The sequence below is a fragment of the Eublepharis macularius genome, chromosome 6 (assembly GCF_028583425.1).
Source record: "Eublepharis macularius isolate TG4126 chromosome 6, MPM_Emac_v1.0, whole genome shotgun sequence".
NCBI lineage: Eukaryota > Metazoa > Chordata > Lepidosauria > Squamata > Eublepharidae > Eublepharis > Eublepharis macularius.
The window spans coordinates 124,909,179-124,931,781 of NC_072795.1; the positions used below are offsets into that span (position 1 = coordinate 124,909,179).

At 41.2% G+C, this 22,603-nt stretch overlaps 1 protein-coding gene across 1 annotated transcript in view; it reads right to left on the reverse strand.

Moving 5' to 3' along the window:
* Positions 1 to 22,603, reverse strand: part of VCL (vinculin) — a 107,668-nt gene that overhangs the window by 68,222 nt on the left and 16,843 nt on the right. Inside the window, 1 exon segment of the mRNA XM_054983459.1 lies at positions 6,537 to 6,607. Coding sequence (XP_054839434.1) covers positions 6,537 to 6,607 — 71 coding nt within the window.

Here is a 22,603-nt window from a genome sequence, read left to right on the forward strand (position 1 = left end):
GTAGACAGTATTGATTTCCAAAGGATGCCAGTGTCAACTGGCATATATGAAGCATCCATTATGTACACAATTGAAAGCCAAGCTACAAGTGATGCCTGACACAGGCTGGACACTTGTCAGCTTCCCTCAAGTTTTGATGGGAAATGTAGGCAGCTGTAATGTAGGCAGCTGTAATGGAGAGCCAAGCTGTAAAACCAGGACGCCTACATTTCCCCATCAAAACATGAGGGAAGCTGACAAGTGTCCAACCTGTGTAAGGCGTCACTTGTAGCTTGGCTCTAATACAAGCACTGTTTTTTATAACGGGCAAAAACAGACTTTACTGAGCTTTCAGAGGACTATCAGTTAGGGCAGGCTGACCAAACAAAGATACTAGAAGGCATGAAATTCCCTTATAAGAAGAACCCTGTGCCTGAATGCAAATGACATCTGTGATACGATTAAGCACCTTTTATTCACAGTCAGTGTTCTGAACAGTCAAGAATGGAATCAGACAACACATTTTAGCAACAAAAACAATCACCTCATTTCTGTAATGCTAATCTGAGCATTTGGGTAGGTCAGGGACTCATATCTGTAACACAATTCTCCATTAGAGGACTTTGGGAGATGTAAGGCATGAAGCAGCATTCTACCAGAGCCAAGACCAACATGTTTATAAATCACATTTTGTGGAGTACAATACACAAGATAATTTTTGGGGGGGGGGGGATGGCCGTCTGCGGCGATCATCAGGCTCTTGGATGTGTAAACCAAGCTGCAACGCAGAGAGTGCAACACCATATTTACAAGCCAAATTTAGCAAAAGATTAAATATAATTCACTGAGCTGGTTTTAGAAGCGAGCCAAAGAACTTGTAAATGCCACTAGAGTTGAATGTGCTAGAAAACACTGACGTCCTTTCCAGATAAAAAGAGCACTCTTTTTAACATAAAGCTTCAGCATCTACTAATAAACCATTGTTCCTGTAAGAATGAATAATATACATTTCCCATGTCTTTTGTATATTAGTTCCTTCAGATGCAGCTCTATGTTTTATAATTCCATTTCTGCACTGTTCATCTGGTACTGTTTTCTTTTCGTATTGTTTTTCTAACTTTTATAATCCTAGTCCCCTTGCATTGTTTATTGGATGTGTTAGGGTTAGATGTGCTTTGGGTTGGATGTGCTTTGAATATCAGGGAGAAAAGCAGGCTATAAATGAAGTAAATAATCACTTTATCTAATTCTTAACAAGGCTAGAGCTAATTAAATGCAGAGAACATAGACAAGACAGATTTTGAAATCTGAAATCTAAAAAAAAAAATTGAAGAGTAACACATGCACACACCCATAATAGAAGCAGCACCTGTCACTTTAAGAAATGAATGCCCTCTGTGACCAGTTAAGAAATCATACGGTATAATCAGCCTCCAAACTGTGACTAGCCAAAGGTCACCTGCCATGGCAGAGTAGTAATTCAAACCTGGGTCACCCAGATCCTAGTCCAGCACTCCAACTAGTTCACCAGTCTGGCTATCTAGCCACTCATACAAAAAACTAGAATCCAGGGAGACCTCTCCGTCAAGCTAGTTTCCCACTGCCAGGGCATTGCTTTTCACATGGAAGCAATGCCATCATGTGAGCCTCCACCAGATACATGCCAGGCACTCACCCTCAGACCTCAGTGAGAATTAGGCAGCAATGCAAGAAACACAACATGAGCTGGGATCCAAAGACCTACTTAGGTTCAAAACCACAAGGGACTTCAGGCCGACTAGAGTTTTGGGATGTCCTAAGGCTGAACTCAATGCTAACACCAGTCAATTTCAAAACCAACTTGCCACCCAGGACAGCTGCTCAAGAAACATGGGAAATCACCACCCTACCCTGGATTTGAAGGCATCAAATCCTAATCGAAGAAAGATTCTGGTAAGTGTCAGCACAGTCGTGAATAACAGTGCCAATTTAACACTTAAGGTATAAGGCAGATCATAGTTCGGTGGTAGCAGACTGCATGCAGCAGGACCTAGTACCTCAGGAGTAGAGCCAAAGGTCATTGTCTGTGGCTTCTGAACCATGATTAACCATTCTAGGGGTACTGTGTGCGCACCAACCCATTTTGAAAAAAAAAACAATGTCCCTTTAAATTCTAATACTTTTCTCCTTTAGTTGCTACTTGCTACAGTTCCGAAGACATAAATCTCTGTTTGCTCTACTTTCACTCTGAAGCAATTGTATCTCGCATTGAAAGGGTGGAAACTAGCCATTGAACACATTCTCATAAACTATCTTGAAAATGAACTTTTATGGAAACTCACGACTTATTTACCTCCCTCATATCCCATTTACTTCCACCTCCAGAAAAATGCATGTATGCATTTGACCCATTACTTTCCTGTCTTTGATCTGCCTTTCCCCACAACTGCGACAGAACGCTCCACTTTCTTATCGAGCCGCAGCACATTGCTAATAAAGAATATGAAGAATTCAGGAGGCCAAGATTTGCCTTTTCAATCAGGAGGTGTTGCTTGACATTGTCAAGGAAGGTGGAGGAACGATAATGAAAAAGTGATTATTTATGCCTTCAAGACCTCAGGAGGAGAAAATCATTATGTCTTCAGCACTGACGCGTGAAGCTAATTACAAGTGTCAGTCAATTAGCCTTCAAGTGTCAAATGAAAGCTGGAAGGGTGGAGGAGTAAAGAGAAAGAGAGACAGAGAAGGAATGAAAGCAGCAGCCGGCCATGCTTATGATCAGCTCTTCTACCCTCAACTGAGAAAAGGAAAAGAGAACTTGTACATAGTTGTTCAAGAATCTAAATATTGCAACCCGCTCCCCCACCAACTTATGGGAAAGCTTGCTTTAACAGCATTATAGAAGCAATATGGTAAACCGACCCAAATGGCTGATAAGAAAGATGAGGTTTCTTTGCTAAGATAAAACCAGCTTTAAAGATTGGGATGTAGGCTTAGCGCTCACCTGCATGTGGGTTCTAGCACTTTAGTCTGCAGGTGAAAGCAGACAGGTTAGAAAGGTCTTTGTTGTATCTTGAACACCATGACATGCCAGCTTTATATACAAGAAACAGGTTTTTATTTAGCTCTCAGCCTGCATTTCTAGTCAGCCTCTTAGTCTCTCTACATAAGACTTTTTACATGAGGGTGCTGAAGCGTAGGGAGGTGCAATGTTAGCCAGGTTCAGCTGTGAATAATTGTGCTTAGCCAGGTGACAAGCTTGTGACACAAATCCTATGGGTTTCTCAGACCCATCCTCCATCCCATGAGCCAGAACTGTATAAAGTTCTTCAATTCCATAAGGTGAAGCATCACATGTCAAAACTAAGTCTCTATCTGGTTGATAATGGACCAGTACATGTGAAGTTTGCAGATGTTTTGATTTCTCAAACGCTTGTTCTTGAGATGCTCCCCAGTGCCATGTGACCCTTTTCTTACCCAATGTGTAAAGAGGCCAGCAAAGTATTAACAAGTTAGGTAAAAACTTACTATAATTATTAAGCAATCCTAAGTAACCTTTTAAGCTCAGCAACATTCTTTGGTCTGGGAGCATTCCAAATTGCTTGGATTTAGTACATCACAGGTGTAGCCCTTGAGCAGCCACTTTATATCCTAAATAGATCACCTCTGGCTTCAAAAAGAAACACTTGCTTCTCTTAAGGTACAATCCTGCCCCCTTCCGTCTGTTTAAAACTTCCACTAAATTTTGTAAATGTTCCCGTGTTACGCTCCCCATGATCAATATATGATCCATGAGGAATCCCTTGAAGTAATCCTTCCATAATCCTTTGAAAGATTGCTGGAACAGAAGAGACTCCAAAAGGTAAGCAATGATACCTGAAGAGACCTTTGTGTGTACTGATTGTAACACATTCCTTCAAATCTTTATCTAGAACAAGCTGCTGATAGGCATGACTCACGTCTGATTTTGTGAACAACCTACCTCCTGTTAATGCTGTAAAAAGATCTTCTATTTTGGAAACAGGGCATTGTTCCAGCTGTGCTACCCTGTTAATAGTCAATATGTAATCTCCACATATATGCACTGAGCCATCCAGTTTTAACATGGGTACAATTACAGCCCATTTTGAAAACTTCACTAGCTCTTTAATACCTACTTTTAATAAGCTTTTGAATTCCATTTCTACTTTTTATCTCATTGCAAAAGGAACTGATCTTGGTTTAAAATAACGAGTTGTACTGTTTGGTTTTCTATATATTGCCACCATACCTTTTAAAGCTTAAACTCAAATCAGTTAACCTTCCCCTTCTTAGTAAATTGGGGCCACTGTCTGAAACCATTACCAGTGGTAACAGTTTTACTTGACCTTTGTAGGACACAGTGACCTAAACATCGCCTAGTAACTTAAGTGTTTGTCCTGTATATGTTCTCAATTTAATTGTACTGGGCTGCAGTAAGGGTACCCTCCTGTTATAATGCCTCAAATGAGGTTTGACACATAAGAGTCACACCGCAACCTGTGTCCAGTTCAAAGGATAACTTCTTGTTTTTACATCCAATGTAATGCAAATAGGGTCCACCTTAAGAATTTTGGTTCAGTCAGATTGTAAATGGCATACGCTACATCCTCAGCCACACTTACAGGACTTTCATTTTCTACTGCATGCATCCTATGAGTTAAGGATTAATGTTCCACACTACTTTGTGTCATAGATCTGCAGACTCTTCTAATGTGGTCAATGAGACCAGAATTGTAACATTGTGCATTTTTAAATCTACAGGCTGTGGAGGCATGGAATCCAGCACAAAGATAGCAGCTGTCCCGACGTTTCCTTCTCTTTTCTGGTTCTTTGAAAACTTTCAAAGCACATTCAGGCATCCCCGACATGGGATTCTACTCCTCCTGGTATAGGAGTGGTGCCTGCAAGTCCTGTACATTTTTAGTCATCAATTCCATAGCCAGGGCCAACGTCAAAGCCAAATCAAAGGTCAAGGTGGATTCAGTCAGTAGCCTCTGGATTTTCTCATCATTTACTCCACAGACTAACTGATCTCTTAACATCTGTGTCAATGTGGCAATGCTCCACTATCTCACTAGAAGCAGGATTAAAATGGTTCTTCAACAAAAGTTTTACCACCGGGTTTTTCAGGTAGTAACAGATTTCTCATTAAGCTATAAGTGGAAGGTCCCACACTACTGAGCAGAATATTTCTTTTTCTCCTCATTTGTTACATCATTTGCAGTGAAAGAAATGTGTAATAATTTCACAGTTTGTTGCCACAGATGCAACTGCGACACAGTCTCCACAGTGGCAGCCATTTTCTCCTATCCTGAGGAATTCCTTACAGCTTCAACTAAAAAACAGAAAAATGCCCCCTTCTGAGGCCAGTTGTTTGCCAAGAAGGGGCTTCAGTTTATCCTCATCACCGTATGTTGTATCTTGAACACCTGGACACACCAACTTTCTATACTATATTTTATTCAGCTCTCAGTCTGGCTTAGCCTGCATGTTAGTCAGCCTCTCAGACAAGCCTTAGCAGCCACCAGTTTGCTACAAAAGCCCTGAAGGGCCAAGACTGAAGAACACGCAAAGCAGAAAGCTGTCCTCTCACATACAACAGTCTTTCATACAAGACTTGTACACATACGACATACACAAAGCTTGTACACATACAACAGTCTTTCATACAAAAGAGTATACAGAGGGGTGCTCAGTCATGTACCCACCCACCTGAAGTCTAAAATGCTACAGCCGAAACATGGGTTTATCCAGTGCTTTTTTTCTAAAAAAATGTTTAGGGGTACTCTCAGTTTGACTCAAGAAAATCACCATTTTATAGTTCAAATCGGAAAAAAATAAATGCAGTCAATGGACAAAATTACCAAGAACATGCATTACCTCATATTACACAGCTCACAATAACTTCCAGATTGGCATGAAACACTCGCTTCCATCTGAGACTCAGGAAACACCATGAAAGGAAATTATGTCAGAAGACTGTCGGTGATGAGAATTATGGGTATCGATATTGCCAACCAAGCCCCTCTATAGTGACACGTGCTCACAACCAAAGAGTTTCAGTATAGATAAACTCTTTGCACTCTTTGCACAAAACATACACAAATACACACATTGGTCGCCGCCATCGGGGGTAGCAACAAGACTGACCAATCACCGTGCTAGATTCCAACTACCAGAGCTCCAAGTGGCTTAGAGAAGACTTGTTTGTATTCGTCTGCACCCTAACAATCACTGATTACGCCAGCGATCTTGGTGGCGTGTTCGATGCTCAAAGACGTTCCATTTTTTGTAAGACAAACAGTGCTCCTAGTGAGTTTAAATATAACTAAACATCTTTGTTGCCAACAAACACTACATAAAACTTAACAAATCACATAAATATCCATAACAATACGTTTGGAGTACTTTCTCCCATTAGATTCACAAAATGTTTAGGGGTATGTGTACCCCTGCGTACCCCACCCCCAAAAGCACTGGGTTTATCCCCTCAGTGAGAGCTAAGCTATAAGTCTCCTAACATTACAGTCCACTCTAACAAATTTCGGTTTACTCACTTGATGAAAGCAGGCGGCATATCTCTCTTCAAAATCTGATCCTCAGTTGTCTGAACGGTTTCTTTTCCAACCTGCATGAGGGAAGTGCAAGGAAAAGAATCACCCTTTAAAAAATCTTCTGTTTTAGAATTGCAATCTAACCCTTAATAAAATGGCCAAAAATGAGTAACAGTTTTGTCTGTTGCCATAGTTGAATAATACTCCCTTAAAGCTCTAGAGAAGATGAATTAAGTTGCAATAGAATTTTAGGATTAATGTATCTAGAAAGCAGGCGAAATTGATAGCATAGTAGTACGGTTACAAACCACAGGGGCTTCCCTATCTAAAAATAGTTTTTATTCTTTGCCATTTACTATGACAACAAAATAGAATTAAACATATCCACAGCAGCACAGCAGTGAACAGACAAGAAAGAAGAATCACTGAAAAGGTTCAGACATAGTATAAAATTCTGGTTAAATTGGTGTTACTGGAATAAGCCTTTGAAAAGCCCCTGCCTCATTCACTGTCAACCACCACTTCTTCGGTGTTTCCAGGTTTTCTACAAGCCGCACCTTGTCATTACATCCCACCTGGCAAAGCCTGTGAATTCATGCTTACCCCTACACACAAGGCCAGATTAAGATATGCGGGGGGCCCAATCTCTCCATGATGACTATATCATCTAGACCAGACCACAGAAAGCACATTTTTAATACTACAAATTTTTACAACTCAGAGCTAAGCTACAAAAGACAAATTACACAAGGAGGAGCACGTGAAGAGAATTGCAATGTTAGCCAGGAAGCAGAGTTTTAAAAGAGATTGGAAGGCTTTATCAATTTCCCCTCTCTACAGAGCCAGGGAGATCCCTGCTCAGAGGGTTTGTTAACTTCCTCTTCACCTCTTAGAAGGGGAGGTGAAACTGACATAGCCTTTGGGAGGCAAAAAGAAATTAACAAACCCTCTGAGCAGCAATCCCTGGCTCTGTAGAGAGGGGAAATTGACAAAGCCTTCAGATCTCTTTTAAAACTCAAGCTTCCCAGCTAACATTGCGACTCCCTTCACATGCAAGTCTTTGTGTAATTCTTCTCCTGTAGCTTGGCTCTTAGAAGTCTTTGAACAAGAATATAGACAGAGAAAATAAAGCAGAAATCACTTCTTCCAGTTTAGGACGCAAGACTCAACTTCTAACCTTAAAAGGCAATTAGAAAACTATGGGAAGAAGGAAAAATCAGTATAAATGGCTGTTTAACACATGATCAAACAACACATTTCCCCAGTAAACAACATATCTCTATTTACTTTTTTAAAAATCCAGCATATAAAGTTGTGTGTGCTATGTGCCATCAAGTTGCTTCTGACTTCTGTTGACTTTATGAATTAATAACCTCCTAAACATTCTAGCATTAACACCCTTGCTCAGATCTTGCAAACTGAATGCCATGGCTTCTTTTATTATTGTTTTGTGTATCTCTTTTCCTGCAGCCTTCAACTTTCTCTAGTATTATTGTCTTTTCTAGTGAGTCTTTTCTTCTCATGATGTGACCAAAGTACAACAGCCTCAGTTTAGTCATTTTAGCTTCTAGTGAGAATTCAAGTTTGATATGATCTAGAGCCCACTTATATCTCTTTTTGGTGGTTTATGGTATCCATTAAAGTCTCCTCCCGAGAAGCTAAAATGACAAAACTGAGGCTATCATACTTTGGTCACATCATGAGAAGACAAGATTCTCTTGCAAAGTCAGTAACGCTAGGAAAAGTGGAAGGCAGCTGGAAAAGAGGAAGACCTAAAACAAGATGGCTTGACTCAAAAAAAGCCAAGTCGTCCAGTTTGCAGGATCTGAGCAAGTCTGTTAATGAGATGTTTTGGAGATCTTTCATTCATAGGTTCGCCATAGGTCAGAGGAAACTTGACAGCACATAACACAAACTCTCCTCCAACATCACATTTCAAATGAATCATATAAAGCTATCCATGCTCAACTAGCAATTTTTATTACAGCATTTATAATTTTTCTAACACTTAACATTAGGTCCTCAAAGTTCTAAGTTGCTGGTTCTAAGGAATAACGAAGAGCAGCTAACACCTTGCTGAGAAGAAAAGGACAGTATAGTACCTACTAGAAGAATTCTACCAACATAATATATTCCGTGGAGGACACTCCGATCAGGGGACAAACAGCTGTTGGTGGTCCCTGGCCCCAAGGAGGCCCTCCTAGCCTCAACTAGAGCCAGGGCCTTTTCGGTCCTGGCTCCCACCTGGTGGAATGCTCTGTCTGCTGAAACCAGGGCCCGGCAGGACCTACTATCCTTCCACCAGGCCTGCAAGACAGAGTTATTCCGCCAGGCATATAGATGAGGCTGGGCCTCCACTGGCCTGAAAAAAAAGGGTGTATAAATTCTTAACCCTCCCTGTGAAGGCTGTCCACCATTTTTATTGTATTTTAATATGTTGTTTTTATTGTATTTTGTATTTTAATATGTAGTTATCCGCCCTGAGCCCGCTCATGGGGAGGGCGGAATAGAAATTTGAAATTTTATATATATATATATATATATATATATATATATATATATATATATATATATATATATATATATATATATATATATATATATAAATAATCAATCCAAGCAGCTGATCTTCATATACAATTGTCATGTGCACCAAGGAAGGTGGGACTGTTAGTGGAACAGATCCATATGACCCAGCCCAATGCATGTGAAGTTCTCTACACTCTCTAAGGAACTGTACAAATACCAAGTATTTATTATATGCAACCTTGAAGATCAAAGTAGCAGCCCCGGAATTCCTCGCAGCTAGACCTCCTCCCCACATGGAAAATTAATGCAATAACTGCAGCCAATATGCAGTTCTCCAGCAAGAGACTGATTAAAGGATTAAATATTTCTTGTCTGCTTCATTAGTCAACAAACTCTGTAATACTGGGATCCAATTACCAGCATTCTGCAAACATCTTCACAATGCTTATATCTGTATCTTATGTATCAATACTCTGGGCAGGACTTTCTATGCCTGGAACAGGCTACATAACCTTCATCACACCAGCACTACATTACATACCTTGAAGAAGTATCATTATATCATTTGTTAGATAGGGGACCCACAAGGACTTGGAGGGCAGGCATCTCATTTCCTCTGTGCCCCTCCCTCAGTATTTCCTTTTTCATTTCCCTGGCAGCCCTCATAGCTTCTCCCTTTCCCTTGTTTCCTTCTCTCCTTCCCACCTGCCAGCCCACCTACATTTATCTGCCTCCCTGTCTTCAGCTTTCCCTCTTCACTCCCCTGGCAGCTTCTTCATGGGAAAAGTTAGGGCAGCTGTGCAGTGGTTGCTGGGCCAGGCAATGTGGGTAGTCCCCAGCTGTCCCCAACAAGCCTGTCCCTATAAAGTACTCCTCCATCAGGGGACATGACAGGGAAGACAGGACAGTACCCTTTCTAGTGCTGTTTTTGGCCTCCAAGTCCATCCCTGCACCCCTCCCACAGCTTTGCTTTACAAAAGTCAAGGCTTGGAAGGTTCAGCAATATTGTTGTGGTTGCCTAGCAACCTCCCAAATGGCAACTGAGAGCTCAATGGACATTTTTTTCTTAAACCTACAGGTGTTATTTCTATTATTTTGGGGGGCTTTAATCTCCCAACGTATGTTTTTTTCATATTCCAGTTTTCTGCAAACCCAGGACTTGCTTAAGGTTTATAACCTTCTTAGCTCTATTTTGCTATTCTTAGATCCATTTTGCATATCTATTAATCGACATCATATGGCCCAGTTTGGAATAAGATATATGATGTAGTACATGAAAAGGTATTTGAACAGGAATTGCCCCTAGACTGAACCTCATGGAAAGGACTGGAAAAACTTGGGAGTGAGTCAAGTTGTAACTATGCACTCTAAAGGTTACTGCTTCCAACATCAGACAAAATAAACAGAAGCCCAGTGGCACCTTAAAGACTATCAATATATATTTCAATATGATCTATCATGAGTCAGTGCTCACTTCTTCAGATGTGTATGGAAATTAAACGGAGAATACTTATAGGGCAGGTTGTGGGAGGGGGAGTTAAGGCAAAGGGTTAATTCCAGCATGAGCCTTTCAATTGTGGGTTCACAATGCAAAAAAAAGTAGAGAAAGGTGAACTGTAAATAAATAAATATGGTCCCATAATGAAAACTCAAAGTATGACATCTCTGTATATCTGAAACAGAACTAGCAATTACAAGTAACGGGTGATGAAAAAGATCAGCGGTTCAACTGAAAAAGCAAGGTGATAAGTGAAAATTAACTGATACTGATACAAGGCTATAGTTTGGAAAAAACATGCTAGAGCAGCTGATCAAATTTCTTATAAAGTGGATCCTGTAGAGCTGTTAAAGATTGTAGTGAGTAAGGAAAGCAAAGTCTCTGTATAAGCCAGGGTAGCATGTAGTGATTAGATACTCAGGGCCAAACTATAAGTGACGAATGACACAGGTTGGACACTTGTCAGCTTCTCTCAAGTTTTGATGGGAAATGTAGGCGTCCTGGTCTTGCAGCTTGGCTCTCCGACTGCTGCCCAATGGACTTTTCAACTGTCACTTGTCCAACATTCCGCCAAGCTGCCTACATTTCCCATCAAAACTTGAGGGAAGCTTGAGGGTAGCCTGGCCCTCAGACTTGTCCTGCTGCTTGCACTTTCACAGATGTCACAGAGCAAGAGACTTACTGGCTACTGCTGTCTAATCACATGTATCTAGTTTTGATTCCCTCTTCCACCACTGCCACCAATATTCAACGGCTGAATGTGCTTTACTGTGGTTGGTGGCAGACACAAGGCCTATGAGAAAATGCAACCTGTCTGTCATATTGCCCACATTAAACTTCTCGGCAAGCCGACATCTGCTTTCAATCGACTGCTTTGAATACATCTCCACATGTGATAAATTAAAAAGAATATAACACAATGGGTCAGTATCCGTTTGTAACCCTCACAGAACTCAGTAAGAGAATACATGAACTAGACCACCTTCTCTCCCTCCCTCCCTCGATTCTATAATAATGTAACTTTCATCAGTTTTTGACATTTTTAAAAGCCGACAAATGAGAGAGAACCAAAAAAAAAGCTGGAACAGAACAAGTATCTCTGATGATTACCCGTTTCAGATTTACTTCATCACCTTTGACATTTCAGACACACAACAGCTTGCTCAGGAGAGCTTTTTTTTTAAAAAAAAAAATTCTTCTAACTAGTGACCACATTACTATCTAATCTGCTCAACCATCTGCATTGCCATCTGTTAAGCTAATGGGCCTCTGCCTCCCAGGGAGAGCTTCTTAACACAATTCTGTAGAAGATACCTAACACAACACAGTTTCACAGATAATGCTTATATCTATAACTGCAGAGATATTGACACGCCTCAGTACCAGTGGACAATTTTTTCGTCTTCACATTAGCCACCAGTTCAACAAATAACCATCTTCTGCTTTCAGCTGTAAGAATCTCAGCTTGATAAAATGAAGTCATGGATGAATGGATCACGTAATAAAATAAGTTAAACACAGCCAAAATCCTACGGCAACTCAAAAGGCTGCCGTTCTACACATATTACATTTATATACCACCTGGCTATCAGTGCATTTAAATTCTAGTTTTCAGTTATTGGCTGGTGTGGCCCAGAACTGCTTCCTTCCATGCATCCACTCACAGCACACATTAGTTACCATTACCATTACCACATTAGTTACCATTACCATTAATTTTCTCACCACTAGATACAAACTGAATTCATGTTGAATTGATTGCACTAGGAAGAGGTAGCTGGAAGATTTCAAGCGTATAAAAAGAGGACTTTGATCTTATTTTATAGAATAAGGACTATATTTATGGACTATTTTATCTGAAACTTGTGGAAACTTGGATTTGTGCCTTTGGTCTTTGTACTGTATGGATGAATTTTATTCTGTGTGCCAACAGCAACAGTCGTTTATGCACAACTTCACTGTGAATCTGACTCCAGTTTAACTATCCCTTAAAACAAAATGTGTATCTGTTCCTTATCTTCCACATATCTTTATTCTACTCAAATGGAACCAAAAACAGCTCTCTCTCGCCCATGATTACACTTCCTATTCAAAATGGACTCCCACAGGTTTAGGACACACTGCATCTTATGCAGGGGTAATTTTGTAGAAAAACAGCTGGAGGAACTCATTAGCAGAACTCCTTAGCATATGTCACGTCCCTTGACATTACCGGAAATGTGTCATTGGCATAACTGATTTGCATATGCCACACCCCTTGACATCACCTATCCTGGCTGTTTTTGACCCTATCCTGACCATTCAGGGCCGAAATTGGGCCGAAACTGGCAAAAAGGGGCTGAAAATGGCCGAAAAGGGGCCCAAAATGGTCAGGATCGGGCCACTGCTGAACAGGAGAGTGATCCACCACCCATCAGAGGGTCGATCTGGGCCATTTTGACCCAAATCCAGGACGAAACGGGCCCAAAATGGCCGAGTCAGGTGGGCAGGGCCATCTGACATGTGACCTCTTTGAGGAACTGCGGGAACTGCGTTCCTGCACATTCCCCCTTGAAATGAGCCCTGATCTTATGTCAGACAAACCATGAGTATATCTTTTGTTTGCAGAGTTTGTAATACCTTTGTATCAGACAGGATGCCCTAAAGTACTGTTAAATTATAAGTGCAGTGTTCCAATGGCATTGGAAATACTATGATTTTTGTTCATTCTTTTATAGTTTTCACACAGAGCACAGACTTTTTTAAAAAAAGAAAGAAAACTGCATAATATTCTATCACCTTTGTATCCCACCTTTCTGTCAAGGAGATCAGCACAATGCTACCTGAAAAAAAGCTACCCAAAATCCCAAATACAGACTGGCTGTTCTGTTTGCACCAAAAAGATAAAATCGCAAGGCACCCCCCACCTGAGCACCATCAAGGGATTAAGTGATGCCTGTCTTTAACAAGATTAAAAATGCATCTTGAGCACATGAACAGCCCTAATTGCAAGCAGCAGAGCCAAGAAATAAATATAGGAAAAATACTCAATTATCCTTGATTAAGGGTTTAGGGCCCATTTTACATTCACATCACAGTTACACTGCAGTTCCACATATAAAAATGTAACAAAGGGAGTGGCCGCTGCTAGTCAAAGCTGTGCAGAGATCAAGGCAATTCCCTTAATAGTCACAAAATGTATTTTTCACATGTAAATTCAAGAATTATAGATATTATACAAAAGAATACATACGATACAATAGGCAAATTTTAGGCTGCATTTAGACTTGCATGGAAGGAGCCACATCTTTGAGCTTAAGACACGATTTCAGGGATTATGGAGATATTTTCTGTATACTATGTACGAGTTCATCCTGCAGGATTTGAGCATCACAGGCAGGGCTCATTTTGAGGGGGAACCTGCAGGAACACAGTTCCGGTAGTTCCCCAAAGAGGTCACATGTCAGGTGGCCCCACCCACCTGATTTTGGGCCGTTTTGGCCTGGATTGGGCCCAAAATGGCCAGGATTGGGCCTCTTACGGATGGTGGATCACTCTCCCGCTCAGCAGCGGCCCAATTCTGACCATTTTGAGCCACTTTTCAGCCATTTTCAACCCCTTTTTGCCTTTTTGGGCCCAATTTCGGCCCTGACTGGCCAGAATTGGGTCCAAAAAAGCCAGGATAGGTGAGGTCAGGGGTGTGGCATATGCAAATCAGTTATGCTAATTACACACTGCTGGTGATGTCAAGGGGCATGGCATATGCTAATGAGTTGTGCTAATGCGTTCCTGCAGCTCTTTTTCTACGAAATGACCCCTGATCACAGGTCAGCCATCATCTATGACAAGCCCTCTGCAATGGCTTTGGGGTTGGAGAAGCAACCTTCCCACCCCTTTCTTTGGCCTCAAAGCCAATTCAGGGGCTGGCACTCCCACTGCTGCAGTCACTCCGGGGGTCAAGCCCCATGATAGTCTGGGCAGGAGTAGGTGTCTTAATGCTGCTGTGAAGTCAAATCAGGTAGGAAGCATAACAGAATGAAAGGGAAGTATGATACAATTACTTGACCAGAGAAGGAGACAATGAATAAAGACTCAGATGAACTGACATTTTATAACAATGTTGAGGAGCCTTATACATTTACAAAATGGATATGTTGATCTGTGTGAGTTTTAATAACTAGGGCAACCTTGGTAACATTAGCCACATTATCAAACTTTAAACATCGCTTTTATATTTCCTAAAGGCGATGTAAATGTCTATGCATACTAATCTTTTAATGACTAGAAGTAAAAATTCTGCTTTGATTTAAGATCCGCTTTAATTTGAGACCACTTCTTTCCTCTTCAACTGGATTTTGGACCTTGTTTGATTTTTAGCACGTCTTATCATTAGTATTTACACAAAATACGTACACTCCTGAATTCTGCCCAGCCTATTAGAGATCTCTCCCCAGCTCCCTACCAAAGCATACAGAGCTTTCGGACCTGAGGCGTGACTGATCAGTCAACACAGCTGTTCTATTTTGCCTCTTGGTTAGGACATACAAAGAGTACAGTTGGAAACTCTAAGCAGGGCAGATGGGGCCCAAGCCACCTAGAACAGCAGTGAATGCAGCAGGCTACCAGGGGGGTGGTGTTGGTCCATCTTCACCCTCCACCTCCAATTCTCTCCATCATGGCTGCAGGAAACTGTATATACAAGGGTCTGTGATGCTCCCATCACTGAAGTTCCAACACTCTTCTCCCCATTCTGGCCATGCTGACCTGGCCACACCTCACTCCACCCAACCCAGGTTCTGCTAGACTACCTCCTTTAAAACCCATCCTATCACCAGCATCCACCCGGGTGTTTCCACCCCTGGTGTAATCCCAGGGGGACACTGTCTCCCCCAAGACAATGGCCAACTAGCCTCATCCCACATCACTGGTCCCAGGCCATACCCACCCCACGGGCCTCTTCTGGCTCTTTGGTTCGCCTTTCAGCATCAGCAGGCCCCCATCTGGCACCGCCTCCACCCTCAGTGCTGCCAATCCCTCCACCGCTGTAGCTGTCCCTACTTGGTTTGTTCACTCCCCCGCCCCCAACTTGGGGTTCCCCGCCACAAGCACCCTTCCATGTTGGTTCCATAGGATCACACAAGGGAAAATAGTTTTTAATGCCATAAGTAATCACACACTCTGTGTATAGTAGTTGGTTTGGCATACCACAAGCAAAAAGGCAGCGAGACTGCCAAGTTGTAGCAACGGTTTATCTATTTACTTCTTTTTTTAAATACACTTTATTAATACACACAAAAAGAAAAAAAGACATGTCAGGTTCTTCCTATCATACAGCACATTAAGACTACCACAAAGCAAAGTTTTCACTTATTTACACTCTCTCACAATCACATCTTTCAGACAACTACTAATATCTGCCTCTGTACCTCGCATGGAGTATTCCAGTATTCAACAAATATACTCCAAGGCTTTATAAATTCTGATGACGCCCCCCCCCCCCCCGCTTTTCCAAACCACCTAAATCTATAATTTGAAATTTGGTTCACTTCACTCGTGTTTATTGTCTTAGCCATAGGCCATAACAATTCAAACAGTAAACAGTAAAACAAAAGAGCTCAGCAATTGAAATTTTGTTCATGATCCAGAAAACCAGCCCTTATTCAGCCAAAGCTTCCAAATGGGGTAGACTGACTCTTCCATTCTTGTGCCCAAGCCAGCCTGGCTGCCATAATAATATTTTTTTTGCAAAAAAAATTTTTGACTTCTCCCTTATGCCTGGAAATTCACCTAAAAAGTAAGTCCAGGAAGAAAAATCAAAGGTACATCTCAAAATCACTTCAGTTTCTTGTGAATTATACTCCAACCTTTTTGTACCACAGTACAAGACCACCACAAATGGGAAAAAATGTACCCATCTCATTTCCACATTTCCTGCATCCCAGCAGGTTTTCCCCAATCTAACAGGTGTCAAGTAGTTTATTTATTTACTTCATTTACACCCCAGTTTTCTTCCCAATGAAAACTCAAACAGCTTACAACATTCTCCCCTTCTTTTTATCGTCACAACAACAACCCTGTGAGGTAGGTTAGGCCGAGTGTGTGACTGGCCCAATGCTACCCAGTGAGCTTCCATGACAGAATGGAGATTCGAACCTGGGTCTCCAAGTTCCTAGTCTGACACTCTAACCACTAAATCCCACGGACTCACCACTATCTCCTGACACATCTTCTCACCGCCCATTCCTCTACACCACTCATACTGTATTTATCTTCTTGTGCAATATGACAGTGCTGAAACAATGGAGGCCAGAACAGAGATTTTCCAGCATCTTAAGCCACACTGTTGCATCACAGCACAGAAGCAAAGACGAAGTACCAGCTAATAGCTGCTCAGTAACCAGAGCTGCAGCTGCGGTCAGAGCAAAATTGTGCAATGCACAGGTTCCTTTCAAAGACACCCCAAGAGGCTCCCATCTAGTGCTTTAACTTTAGGAGTGGGGGAGAGGCCTCCATGAAGCCACCGAGTTGCCAACTCCAGTTGGGGCCTGGAGATCTCCTGGAATTGCACCTAATCTCCAGATGACAGAGATCAGCTCCTTGTTGGCTGCTTTGGAGGGTGCTTTGTGGCATTATACCTTGCTGAGACCCCTTCTCTCCCCAAACTTCACCCTCCCCAGCCTCCACCGTCAAAACTCTAGGAATTTCCCAACTCAGAGATAGCAACTCTACATACTTCACAGATACATTCTTCCTGTATGGTTTCAAAAGGCAAAAAACCCAGATGGCGAAAAAGTTAACTCACTTCCTCCCAACATAGCACCAAACCAAGTTTCTATCACAATAGAGAATCCATCACAATGGATTCTCCCCTCCTGAGGTTCGTACGGTGTAGTTACTGGTAACCATCTAAAGGACATTACAGATGCTCTTATTTTGAAGAAGAATCAGACAGATGACCTCTGTCATTTCAGATGGTTGGAATCAAAACAGGCAAAAAGATACTAAAAGACACTTTCCTGGGAGCCTAGTGCAAATGTTTTAATTGCCAGCAGCTAAAATTATAATGTGAATTCATCGCAGAATTCTTGAGGGGGACTCCTGAGATGGCAAAGCTAACAACTCAACACACCACGTGCATGCGTAAGTTTTATAAGCAAATAAATGTCACATGAAAACAGAAATCTCTCCATGATTACTATATCTTCTGGAGCAGATCATAGATACCGCTTTTTTAAAATCTCACACATTTCTACAATTCAGAAGGCACTAAACGAGATGGTTGGGAATATGGAAAGACAAAATAAAGCAGAAATCACTTCTTCCCATTCGGGACACAGAGACTCAACTCCTCATCTTAGAAGGCAATTCAAAACTTTGGGAAGGGGTGAGTATACATGACTGTTTAACACACAACCAAACAACACTTTTCCAGCAAATAACATGTCCTTATTAACTTAAAATCCTGCCATAAAAAGCTACCTGGAAATTTTTATCACAGATTTGAAATTTTTCTAACACTTAAAATACTAGGTCCTCAAAGTTGTACATTTTGCTAGTTCTAACATAAAGCGAACAGTAGTTACTTCCTCGTTGAGAAGGAAAAGGACAGTGTAGTACCTGGAAGAAGAGTCATACCAACAGAGTCCAAGTGGCTAGTCTTCATGTCAACAACTGATGCTCACTTGGGGCAACAGACAGAATGAGCACATGTTACTCTCAGAAACCACCAGAGGAAACTCCTCAGAATGTCTGGATCTTGACTTATGAGCCTGCCATGGTGTGAGAAACTTGGCTTTCAGAATTTTAGCCCCGTGGCGCAGAGTGGTAAGCTGCAGTACTGCAGCCTAAGCTCTGCTCACGACCTGAGTTTGATCCCGGCGGAAGCTGGGTTCAGGTAGCCGGCTCAAGGTTGACTCAGCTTTCCGTCCTTCCGAGGCTGGTAAAATGAGTACCCAGTTTCCTGGGAGTAAAGTGTAAATGACTGGGGAAGGCAATGGCAAACCACCCCGTAACAAAAGTCTGCCAAGAAAACGTTGTGATGCAACGTACCCCCATGGGTCAGTAATCACTCGGTGCTTGTACAGGGGATTATCTTTACCTTTTTTTAAAAAAACTTTTTCCATGGGTTTTTCCAGTTATGACCATTAAAACCAGTCTATACTAGGGAAAAATAAACGGCCTTTGAAATAATTGTAGGTTGCTGATTTAATAGCTTCCTTTATCACTCTCTTCATGAAAAGAATCGGTTGGAAGACTTCCTCACAAATTACACACACAACCACTACATGTTCTCACATAGTGTTCTCAAAGTCTTTCTGAAGCAGACAAGAAGGTCAAGGTCATTTATTTTATTTTACCATTTACGTTGGAATAAAATAATACAGCTTTGCTGGGACATCTTATCTGTTCCCTTGGAGATCTAAATGGAACCAAGGATGCAGAGTTCAGTTGTCATACTGTAATGTCATTTCTTGCTAATTCAGTTTAGGAATATATATTACCCAAGAGTTACACATCTCCTCTGGGCAACAGCCAGGCAATTTGAAACAAAACCAACAGCACAGACTTGCCAGGGAATCTCAGAAACCAGTCTAAATCACAAACTCAAGAGCATATTTTAGTCTTATCCACATGTTTGCGGAAGTATCACAGGCTGCTGATGCTTTATCACACTTCCACACAACCAACTGTGCCAATAAACAACACCGTTTTTCCAATTAGGGCACCTATTTTAAAAAATGAGTATTATCTCACCCTCCTTATCCCAATGCTATTTTGTTTCCAAATTAAACTTGGTCAACTTTTCTCTTCCTGTGGAAGCCTGCAAAATTCATGTCTGGTGCTGAGTTTTTACGACCGTTGTTATTACCATGTTCATATTTATCTTTAATGTTCAGTGAGCAATCAGTGTACAGATATCCGTTTAATACCACTCTCATCTTTATTCTAAAGCATCACTTATTAGAAGTTAATATAACTTTCAAATTCAGGCAGCACATGTTGCAGAATGAGATACAGAAAGAGAAGCAGGGTTCTTCATCTCAGGTTACCTGAAGTAGGTAGCAAGTGGGTGCGAAGGTCCCCATGCATTTTTGTATCTCCACGTCTGGACTTTGCAGGCATGTCACAGCTCAGCCCCTTTTATCTCACTCTGAAGCAGGGCAAGCTAAATAGAAAGTGACATTCCTATCAGCAAGGAGGAAGCTGTTGACTTTCACACTTTGGATATTCATGGTAATCAAAATGCAGCGGGGAAGCTTGTTTTGTCAGCGGACCAAAAGAATATAAAGAATATTAAATAAACTTCACAGAATACTACAATTAGGGAAAACTAAGAGGGCCCTGGTTCCAGCCTAGTTTCCTTTATAAGAAACAGTAAACTGAAGATCATTTTGCAGTGAAATAAATATTTCTTAAAATGAGAAGAGTTTGTTTCTCATCTCTTTATCTAACCCCGAGTGTTGATCGATTGCACAGATCAAAAAGTCTGCTAAACAGTCTGCTGTAGCTAGAATGTACAATTCTGCAAACCCCGTGGCTGCAGAAAAAAAAGCCAATTGGTTAAAAAAAAAGATTTAAAAAAATGGAGTCTAGGAGATAGGTAAGAGAAACGAAGCCAAAGAAGAGCCAGCAGGAGGTAAAGCAGAGCTGGGTGGAAGAAGTGGGGGGGGGGGGGTTTCCCCTCCTGTATACATTTTTGCAAGTCTCCTGTTGCTACCATTAATGCAGAAGGCAATCCTCAAAGCTAAAAAGACACTCTGCAGCGGGGGGGAAAAATACAATCCTAAGCCGGGGCACACCAGTCATTACAGTTACTGAGAAAATTCCTGCTAGGCCACTGCCACGTGCCCCCTCCGCCCAGCAACATTCCCCCTCATTCTGTGGCGCACTTGGTGCCTTCATAATGTGGCAGTGTCAGCAATGCTTAACTTACAAGGAGATAACACAAATACAACATTTAATGCTAAAAATAAAATCAGAAGAAGAATTGTCTCCTTGTTATAACTGGTTTCAATACAGACAGATTAGAGATCTTTACCAATCGGACTGTTCAAGAGGAGGAATAAGAATGGAAAATTCAGAATTGGAAGAAGTAATGCTACAAGAAGACAAGAAACAAATCTCAAAGATCTATAAGATACTTCTAAAATGGTATACTGAAGATGAAACAGTGAAAGTACAGATGGTGAAGTGGGCAATAAACTTTCATAAAGAAATAGCAATGGAGTCCTGGGAGCACTTGTGGAAGAATACAATTAAGATTACAACGTGCATGAATATTAAAGAAAATGTGTATAAGATGATATACAGATGGTACCTAACACCGAAAAAAATTGTGCTGGGTAATGCTAATATGTCAGACAAGTGCTGGAAATGTAAAAAGCACGAAGGATCATTATATCATATGTGGTGGACATGTGAAGTAGCTAAACGGTATTGGGGAGAAATAATTGAAGCAATAAATGAGATTTTACAAATACAAATAAATAAGAACCCAGAATTGTTGCTACTGAACTTGGGAATGGAGAATGTTCCAATGCGGAACAGAACATTGTTATTTTATATGACAGCTGCAGCAAGATTATTGTATGTGCAGAAATGGAAAGTGCAAGAAGTACCTACTGTTGAGGACTGGATTTACAAATTGCTGTACATGGCAGAGATGGACAAAATGACAAGAAAACTTAAAGACCAAGATCCAGAACAATTTATGGCAGATTGGGCGAAACTGAAACAATATTTGGAGAAAAAATGGGATGTGAAAGGAGAACTGTGGCAGTTTGAGAACTTTTAAATTATGATACTACGAACAGAAGGGAGAAGTGACTTTACCAATAGAAGAAATGTATGTTTACATTAATCTAAGCTAGGATTATAGTTAAGTATAGGAGGGGTAGAATTTATTTATCTCTGATACTTAGAAGTGGGATTGATATATTAGAAATAGTGTTATAGCATACATATAGTTATGTAAGAGAAGATGAAAATATTTAGAGTAATAAATGTTACTAAGTTAGAATATTAACTCAAATATTATTAAATTTGGATTATGGTTAAATATAGGATATGCTAAGTATGTTGTTAATAACGGGAAGAAGTATTAGTAAAATTAATTTGAAAAGTATGCTATTAATTTTGGGAAGGAATATCAGTAAAACTAATATAGTATGTATAGAGTAAATTTGGGCTTAGAGTAAGGAATGTTATGTAGGGATGTTTGATTGTTTAATATAGAATTTGTTAAGTAATAAAGGGGGCAAAGGGTTGGAAAGCTGTTGGAAGTCAACAAGGGGGGGAAAGGGTGGGGATTAGGTTAGATTAAATTAGATAGGGTTGAACTGAAATAATATTTGAAATTATGTTCACCAATAAAAAATTTTTATAAAAAAAAAAGATAATGTGGCAGTGTCTGGCTTTGCTGTGCCACTGTCCTCTAGGGCTGGCTTCATACGAGCTCCTCCCCAGGTAGCCTAGACTGCAGTGCAGAACCCCTCCCGCCACACCCAACTGAGCTAAGGCAGGAGGGGCTCTCAAAGCCTCCGCCCAGCCAAAGCCTCTGAAAAACTGGCCGGAGGGGAAGGAGGCCACCTGCCTTCCCTCATCTCCATGGCAACCACCTGGATGAAGGGGAGGCAAACCTGCACTGGTAACAGGGCCAAAGTGCTTCTGAGGGAAGCAGTTCAGCCCAGGCAACTGCGCCTATCTTGCCTTCAGTAGGATTCCCAAGACTGCCTAGGCAAATGCCAGGCAATTTGGAGCTGGGGGGGGGGGGGAGAAAGTAGAAGATGGAGTTTGGGGAGGATGTGATGCTACTTCTGGGTGACACTCTCTAGGAAGTTCCCCTAATGTCTCTGGTAAAGACCAGAGAGACTAGGGGAAATTTCGAAATAACATTAATAATAATAATAACATTCAATTTATATATCACTCTTCAGGACAACTTAATGCCCACTCAGAGGGGTTTTCAAAGTGTGTCATTATTATTCCCACAACAACAATCACCCTGTGAGGTGGGTGGGGCTGAGAGAGCTCCGAGAAGCTGTGACTGACCCCAGGTCACCCA